This window comes from Lemur catta, chromosome 21 (assembly GCF_020740605.2).
Source record: "Lemur catta isolate mLemCat1 chromosome 21, mLemCat1.pri, whole genome shotgun sequence".
NCBI classification, from domain to species: domain Eukaryota; kingdom Metazoa; phylum Chordata; class Mammalia; order Primates; family Lemuridae; genus Lemur; species Lemur catta.
Window position 1 is genome coordinate 31567499 of NC_059148.1, and position 8926 is coordinate 31576424.

General features: G+C 58.6%; 1 protein-coding gene across 7 annotated transcripts in view; it reads left to right on the forward strand.

Moving 5' to 3' along the window:
- LOC123625773 (splicing factor SWAP) overlaps positions 1-8398 on the forward strand; it is a 58649-nt gene extending 50251 nt beyond the window's left edge. For 3 of the 7 annotated variants that reach the window (XM_045534330.1, XM_045534326.1, XM_045534331.1), the window contains 4 exons: positions 1724-1849; positions 6119-6307; positions 7650-7722; positions 8113-8398. In XM_045534330.1, coding sequence (XP_045390286.1) covers positions 1724-1849; positions 6119-6307; positions 7650-7722; positions 8113-8178 — 454 coding nt within the window. In that variant the 3' untranslated portion in view covers positions 8179-8398. Of the gene's footprint in view, positions 1-369; positions 526-1723; positions 1850-6118; positions 6308-7649; positions 7723-8112 lie in introns of all 7 variants that reach the window. The other 4 variants (XM_045534327.1, XM_045534333.1, XM_045534332.1 and 1 more) reach the window with 3 other exon arrangements.
- The last annotated feature ends 528 nt before the right edge of the window (positions 8399-8926 follow it).

Sequence of the window (8926 nt, forward strand, 5' to 3'; positions counted from 1 at the left end):
TATCAAAATTCTTTAATTAAAGTAAAACTTAAAGAATTATTGAATGGTATTTACCATTCAAAAAGCCCCTCATTCTGAGGTGGGCTTTTTCCCCAGAGAACGTAAAATCTGCTGGGAACGGCCACTTCAGTTTAAAGAAACCTAGTACTAACAGCCACTACAAGATGGTACTATATTTCTAAGTTACGAGTTTGCAGGCATTAAAAACTGGTTTATTTCTCCTGATTATCGAGTTTATTGTAGAACTCTACGTGTAAGCATTCCATAGGCGCTGTAGCGCTGATCAAGCAGAGCTTTTTTCAGGGATCTCATAGCGCCCAGCCCGGCACCTTTTACTCTGAATGTGAAGTGTGTGCCTCCGTGTCACAGAGCCGCAGCCTCCCCAGGGACACTGAGCACGGAGCCTTGTCAGAGCAGCTCGGCAGTGACAGCAGGAGCAGAGCAAGGGGCTTATCAGGCGGCCTCAGTCACCAACAGATGTGACTCCCGGAGCGCTTTTGAGGGAAAACCTGGTAAAATGTCAAGGTGTCTAACTGACCTCGCCGTTGTAATCTGTTGTATAAATCTTAGGAAAGGTCTGGGAAAAAATCAGAACCTTTTTTTTATAAGTTAAAAGGCTAAGTGGTGCCAGAGCTGCCCCTGGAGCAGGCGTGGCCCGGCGTGGCGGCTCTGCGGGCTCAGGGCCTCCGGGACACCAGAGGGTGGAGCATGGTCCACGGAGTGACAGCCGGTGTTGGTGTGGGGTTTTATTCTAATTAAAATGATGCAATGATGCAACATAGAACTTTTTTAAATGGTAAAATCAAACCGCTCTTCTTTATATTGTTTTTGAGTGGGTTGTCATGGAAACAGAACGGAAAGAAACAGTGAGGTTTTTTTCCAGATTTCTGCTCATTGCAGGTCTTCCCAAAATAGTAACTTTACCAGATGAGCAAAGAACTCAAATGTCCTGAGCCCATGGCCACGGGGCCCACGTTAAGGGCCTTGACCCCGAGTGGGTGAGGGTGTTCAGGATCCTTTGCTGCCCTGTGTGGACCGTGTGTAGCGCAAGGCTTTTCAGGAGCATGAAAAGGAAGAATAAATATTAATGGATGGTTTTGCATCCACGAAATCTCATAACCTGAAATCATTTAGCCTAACCTGTCATGAGAGAGGCACAGTCAGAACCGCACGGCGGGCTTCATGCCAGTGCATGCGGCCTGTTCTTGGTCAGTCAGCTAGGAGGCCAGAGATGAGTGTGAACAGGAGAAATTTCCAGATAGTCCTCTACTTCATTGCCGTATAGTTTCTTCTTACCGCCAGTATTCACACAGGTTGAATTGACTCGCTGGGATTTCGCGGCCTCTTCTTACCTCACGTTGGCAGAAATGTCAGTGAGCCGGAATGTGCAGGGAGAGAAATGGGCAGAGGCAGGAGGAGGGAGGGAGATGGCGGCCTGAGCCGGCCACACATTGCGCAGTCAGACCCGGACTCGAGGACAGTTGGTGGCCACCAGCACCTGAAGCGGCAGCCCGTACTCCAGCCCCGAGTATGTTTGTGCGTCGGGTGGAAGTCTGGCGTGCGTGTGCCCGGTGTGTGGCGTGGGCAGAGACTTCTCCGCGTCTGAGACGAGTCCGTCGTGTCGGGAGAGCCGTGGGGCCGGGCGGAGCCTCGGGAGCCCCAGGGTCTGCGCAGCGCCTGCAGCCGGACTGCAGAGCTGAAGCACCACGTCCCTTCTGTCCAGGTCCCGCTCCAGGTCCCCTCGGAGGAGAGCCCACTCCCCCGAGAGACGGAGGGAAGAAAGAAACGTCCCCACCGCCTACCGTGTGGGCAGCAGCCCCGGGGCCAGCCGGAAACGCACCCGCTCCAGGTAGGCCGAGGGGTGCGCTCCGGGCGCCGTGGCGGGAAGGGGGCCCTGAAGCTTTGGGGTCCACGTGTGTAGGGAGCTACGGGATGGGGGCAGTGCCGGGGCAGCCACAGGAACCAGCCCCTCTGCAGCGCGGCTGGGCGGGGGGAGTGGCCCTCGAGACATCTCTGCTAGGCAGTGTCGTCGCCGCCCGCCGCATCCTGTGACAGTCCCCTGGATTGATCCGATGGGATCTTTTTCTTAAAGCAGAAAAGTCGGCAAAGGAGCCGCAGAGCTGACGGCTGAGAGCAGATTTCCATGCAGACTCGTTCTGGGCCTTAGTAACCTCACCCTGAGCCTTCACAACGGCTCCAACACAGTATAAAAATCAAAGTCCATGTTGGAATTCATTCCTTAAGCAAGTAACTTAACGTCTGGAATTCATCGTCACCTTTGGTATATATGCAGAGGGCATGGTCTAAAATTAATTCCTTATAGGAAAGATCTCTCTCAACAGAAGAGTTCTTGCTTTGCCCTCAAATTAACCTTTGCATTAAAGGAGAGATCTTGGGAGGTGATTGCGGGAGGAATGAGCGGTGCCCCGCGGCCGACCGCCAGGCTCAGACCTGAGAACTCGTGCGATCTTCTGACATTGTCACTGGGGCTGTGTGAGTGACACAGAGCTAAGGCTGGAGTTTGCTGCAGTGCCGAGCTGCCCCGGCCAAGTAGCTGGAGTTAATCCTGCAGCCTGACTGCAGAGTTGTAAACTGGGGTTGTTCAGGAGACTCTCAGTCGAGGTAAACCCGGGGTGTGTTTCGTCAGCCACCGAATTATGTCACCACATGGTCAGACACACCCCCCCGTCCTCCCGTCTCCGCGCAGGAGCGAGGCTCAGTGCAGTGGCGTGTGACGTCATCACTGTAACCCTGTTACATCCCCCAGACCAGGGGCGGAATGCCCACTACCCAGATGCAAACGGTTATTTCTACAGACTGATCACTGCATGCTTCTTTTACTGACTTCTTAATTTTGAAAATTTTTTTAGTTTACAGGACAGTTTTTGAAACAGGCACAGTCGTGTGTGCCTTTATTTTCCAGCTGCTCAGGAGGGTGAGGCAGGAAGATCAAGTCAGTCCGGGAGTTCAAGGCTGCAGTGAGCTGTGATCGTGCCTGTGACTAGCCACTGCTCTCCAGCCTGGCCAACATAGTGAGACCCCGTCTCTACAAAAATTTTTTTTAAAAGTTAGCCAGGTGTGCTGGTGCACACCTGTCGTCCCAGCTATTCAGGAGGCTGAGGCGGGAGGATCGCTTGAGCCAGGCATTCAAGGCTGCATGACCTGTGATTGTGCCGCTGGGCTCCAGCCTGCCCAACGTGGCAGGGCCTTGTCTCTAAAAGAGAAACGAGCAGGCAGGCCGCAGCCTTTGGAGTATGTTTGTCTGACAGAAGCTGGTGTTGATACCAAAAAGACAAATGAGCCAATTAAAAAGGGGACAGAGGACTTGAAGAGACTTCACAGAAGAATGTATTTAAATAGCCGATAAGCACACGGAAGATGTTTGACGTCATGAGTCATCAATCAGGGACGTGTAGAGTAAAACCCAGTGAGACACTAGACACTGACCAGACGCCGGAAACAGAGACGGCACCGGGGGCAGGGACCTGGGTGGCAGAACCCCGCCAGCGAGGGGTGCCAGGTGTGGACAGGGGTGTGATGAGTTAAATAGACACTACTCCAGGCCCCAGCCGTCCTAGCCCTGCTGTTCACTCTTACAAAGGAAACATTTAGCCACAAAGACAACTTAGAAACAACCCAGGTGTCTTTTTTTTTTTAAGATATGGGCTTCTGTCTCTGCTGCCCGGCTGGAGCGCAGGGGTGCCGTCACTGCAGGTCACGGCTCGCTGAGCCTCACCCTGCTGGGCTCGAGGGGTCCTCCCGCCTCAGCCTCCCCAACAGCTGGGCCCACAGGCACCGCCACCGTGCCCGGCCCCAAGTGTCAGTTGACAGGAGAAAGAGTAAACACGGGCTGGAGACGGCTGCCGTGGGGTGCTGCCTGTCAGCACGGAGAAGCGGGCAGGGGGCGCTGGCCGCCCGGCGAGGCTCCCGCAGTGCCTGTGTGTGTGTGTGTGTGTGTGCGTGTGTGTGTGTGTGCGTGTGCGCGTGTGTGCGCGTGTGTGCGTGTGTGTGCGTGCATGTGCGTGTGCGGGGCTCAGAGTCACACTGGAAACCAGAGCGGGGCTCACTTGGGCTGACCGGCCGCGGCATTAGGGACTTTGGGGACCTCGTGTGCTCCTGACAGGGGTGGGGTCTGGGTCTCCCCAGGTGAGCATTTGCCGGATTCAGCCAGCTGCCCTGAAGACTCTTTCGCATCGTGTAAACTGCACCTCGGCTTTGGGAAAAATGAATTACTTAATTCCTCCAGCAAATGCTCAGAAAGTTTTGGCCGTCATTTTGGACAGATGTCACGTGCTACTAAATATTTACTTACATGCGGCTTCCTTTGATGACCTAGCGTGTGTTTATAGACATAAACATGGCACACAGCCTTTGCAGTTTAGGAAATTGCCCTCTTGTACACAGTTTCTGCATCTGTGTGTCTGACGCCAAGAGCAGTGTCTCCATTTGTGACCACTTTTCCTCCTTGCTGGGCTTCCAGAAGACGCTGGGTTTATGTAGCTAAACTGTCCCTGCCTCGGCAAGTTCCTCCTTGTTGCTAACAAAGCGGAGCTGGAAAGCCCCGGCCTGTGGCACTGGGCACCAGATTGTCTCGTTGGCACCAGCACAGTCGCTTTCACCCAGAACAGCACCACGGGACCCAGACGGAAATGCTGAGCTCTCCCCAGCCTCTCAGGCTGACCTTACAGAGGGTGACAGGGCCCCAGTGCTCTGGGGTGGGCTTTCGGTGCCCCTGGGTTCTTAAGCACCTCTGGAGCCGGGCGCTGGCGGTGGGCGTGGGCCGCTCAGGGGGTCGCCCCTTCAGACAGCACAGCCCTGGTCATCGGCAGCAGCATTTCAGGCCACAGGGAAGGCACGAAAATCCATGCAGTCACACAGCCCTAATAAGGGCGGGGTTTGGAATATGTGGCAGGAGGACAGGCCCTGGGGTGTCTCCCTGGAGGACGGGGGGGGGGGGGGGGGGGGCAGGGTCTTGCCGGGCCGACTCCTGTGGGAGCCCAGACACGTGGGGGCCGTGCAAACAGGGGACCCGGGAGAGGTGCAGAGCTTGGCAGGCTGAGCAGCTGGGACACCCTTTGGTCGCGAGGGTGCAGAACCAGGGAGGCAGTGGGCAGCGCCAGCCGTGCTGCGGCTCATGCTCCTGCCCCAGCGGTTCCACTCGGAGGGACTGAGGGACTGCCCTGGAGCCTGGCCAGAACGCAGGACTGCGGGGGTGGGGCTCTGTCGGCAGGGCACAGGGCTTTCACCAAGGACCCCCTTTTTGTTGCTGTGCTGGGGGTGGTCGGGGCGCAGGTGGGGAAGTGGAGCCAAGGAGTCGCTGTGTCCTGCAGGAGGGAAGGGGGGGCTGCGGCAGGTGCAGGGGGTGGCTGGCCTGTGGGGCAGCGTTGGAAGCGCTGCTGTGTGGGGCCACCGCGCGGTGCCCTGTGCTCACGGGGTTCACGGAGCCCGGCTGCCTGGAGGGCCTTTGCCGGGCCCCGCAGGCCTGCCCAGCCGCACCAGCCAGACCGAGGGCCGGCAGGGGACGTGGGAAGCCGGGCACGGAGGCGTGTGCTGCTCGGGAGGCTGAGGCGGGAGGATGCAGGAGCCCAGCAGTCGGGCTGCAGTGAGCTGTGGTCGCCCCACTGCACTCCAGCCCGGGCGACAGGGACCAGCCTCTGGAAATAATAGGCACACAGAACTTTGGCGTGTGTGACACTGGACTTTATAGTTTCCCACGTCCTTTCGGAAGTTCTCATTGAGTCAGCGTGAAGGAAAAAGCAATATAAACTGCTCTTGGTTGCTTATCTTAGGTATTTTAAATGCACATAAAATGCTGATTATATTGTAAATGCCACAGGCATCTTACCGAAGGCCCAGAAACGGACAGAGCGTCCTCCTACAGAGACCATGCCTGTCTGCTTTTCACTTCAGGTGGCTTTTGTTAAACCCATGGATTGTTTTGCTAAATCCATCCGTTGTGAGTTATAGAACATGTTCAGCTTTGAAAGGAGTTAACGTGCATAGAAGGGAAAGGTTCAGTCGCTCATGGTCCCTGAAAACACCTCTGCAGAGGCTGGTTCAGACCCCGGCTCCTCTCCTGCGTTCTGTGCCTTTAACCAGCCGTCTGCTTCGCTCACAGACGCTTTCCTTCCAGAAGTCCCCATGAGAAGAAGAAGAAGAGGCGGTCCCGGTCTCGGACCAAGTCCAAGGCCAGGTCCCAGTCGGTGTCCCCGAGCAAGCAGGCAGCACCCCGGCCTGCGGCCCCCGCGGCCCACTCGGCCAGCATCTCTCCCGTGGAGAGCCGGGGCTCCAGCCAGGAGCGTTCCAGGTGAGCCCGGCCACTCCTGGCGGGCAGGGGGAGGGGCGGCTGGGGGCCTCCCGTCCCCCTGCACTCGGCTGCACCCGGCTGCTCCCTCCAGCAGGGAAGGTCCCCACGAGGCCTGAACTTGGCGTCCCGACCTTGATGTGAGCATGAGGGTGGGGGCGGGGGTTCCTTGGACCCAGGGACTGCACGGGGACCCTGCGCAGCAGCCTGCAAGGACAGGAGGCTCACTCGTTCGTTCCCCCTGGGTGGGGTGGCAGGAGAGTGGCCCAGCCGCAGCCCCTGCACTATGGTCGTGAGGGACTGGGAGGTCCAGGCACTGGGGCTCTGCAGTGACTCCTGTCAACACGTCACCAAGCCACAAGGGCTGAGGCCAAACCAGCCTCCCAGTTGTATCGGAGTCCAGGCTGTCACGTGCTGAGCCAGGCTGCGTCCCAGACCTTGGTGGCTTTGGTTGCCGCAGCCCTTGGTTGTCAGGAGGCTCTTCCCCTCCAGGTCCCATTTGCCGAGACCAAAATCAGGCACCTGCGCCCCGTCCTCCTGCACCCCATCCTCCCATGCCCTGCACCCCGTCCTCCCGCGCCCTGTGCCCCATCCTCCCACACCCTGCACCCCATCCTCCTGCACCCTGCGCCCCATCCTCCCGCGCCCTGCGCCCCGTCCTCCCGTGCCCTGCACCCTGTCCTCCCACGGCCTGCGCCCCGTCCTCCCGCGGCCTGCGCCCCATCCTCCTGCGCCCCGTCCTCCCGCGGCCTGCGCCCCGTCCTCCCACGGCCTGCACTCCGTCCTCCCCGCGCCCTGCACCCCGTCCTCCCGCGCCCTGTCCTCCCACACCCTATGCCCTGTCCTCCCGTGCCCTGCACCCCATCCTCCCGCACCCTGCACCCCGTCCTCCCATGCCCTTCCGGCCATAAGCCTGTTGCCCTCGTGGTGAGAGTAGCCGGTGTTGTCCAGACTCAGGAGTGAAGGGGACTGTCCCACGTGGGGGGCAGAGACCGCAGCGTGTGGGGGATGGATTGGGGTCCACGGTGGCGTCTCTAGCGTTAAAATGTCAGTGGCGGGAAGCGCGGCCGCCTGCGAAGCTCGCAGAGGTGGGCAGGTTCTGGGAACGGCTCCATCTTCCTGAGACATCTTCCTTCCGTCCCCTGTTTTTCCTTGTGTTTCATGCAATGTTTATGTAAAGGTACATTTTGAATTAGGTTGCATTTCATAAAGTATTTCAAGTGTGTGTTCGCAATGTTTACTTTTATTGTAAAGATGCGGGAAGCCGATGGAACTGGTCTGTCTTGGCTCTGGGGGTGGGGGTGGAGCTCACCGAGTCAGCCTCGCTCTCGCTCTCTCGCACCAGGGGCGTTTCTCAGGAAAAAGACGCTCAGATCTCCTCGGCGATCGTCTCCTCCGTGCAGAGCAAAATAACTCAGGTAAGCGGGCCTGTCCCTCCCCCTTCCCATCGTGCCTCTCCCCCGCTGCCCAGTTCCCTGTCCCTCGTTTCACTGACTCCGACACAGCGGGGACTCTGACACAGCGGGCCGTGGCCCCTACCAGGGTCCGCCCTGGGGCTGGGGGTGGGTCTGCCGCAGCGGCCTGGACGCTGGGCCAGCGCCCTCCACTGAGGCGCCATGTGGGGACACGGGGACGCGTGTGCGGCCGGGCGGGGGAGCCTGCAGTGAGCTCTGCCCTGGGCGAGTTCGCAGCCGCCGCCTTCCGTTGCTGTCGCAAACACGGCCTTGCCAGGGTGTCGCCACGCGGGTTCTGGGGCCCCGGGTCCTAGCAGGAAGCTCACGGGTGTCCTCCGTGCCTGCCTCGCACAGGATCTCATGGCCAAAGTCAGGGCAATGCTCGCAGCCTCCAAAAACCTGCAAACCAGTGCCTCCTGAGACCCCGCGCACCGAGGTCGGAGATGGCAGAGCGCCGGCCGGAGCTTCCGCCCCGGGACTCCCGCGGACAGTCGGTGGCTTTTGTAAATTAATTTTTGATGACATTTTCAGTTTAAGATTTTTGACCAGCAGTCTCTTACCTGTATATTTGTAAATAATATCATGTTTCTGTGAAAATGTATTATCAAATAAAATGGGAGGAAAACACCTTTTCTAGCTAGAACTGTGGGACAGTTTCTTCTTTCCTTTCTGGCCTGTGGGTTTGCCTTGGCCACGTGAGCTGCGGGCACAGCCCGTCGGGGCCCCCTGCTGACAGCAGCCACTGCCCGAGCCGTGGGCGCAGACTGCCCCCTGCCACTGTCAACTCTGTCCCTGGGCCCCCAGGAGCAGAGGGCGCAGACAGCTCTGCAGGGCCCCTCCCCCAGCCTGGTGCGAGCGCCGTCTTTGCCACATGCCACAGTCTGCAGGGCAGATCCCCAGAGTGGCAGGTCCGCGGTGAGAAGGTTGTCACGCGGCGGTCGCCCTCCAGCAAGCCCCGGCCAACAGCTGCGTCCTTCATGCCCTCCCCGGGCAGGGTCCCCGCCTCGAGAGGGGGACAACCCACGTGACACTCCGCTGCCCCGGTCTCCAAAATTGCCGTGTGTGGCAGCCACAGTGTCCCAAGGAGATGCATGCAGTGGTGTCGCACACACGGCACACGTGTGCATTCTGTGATTTAGAACACTGGACAGTCAGGCCGTGCCCAGTG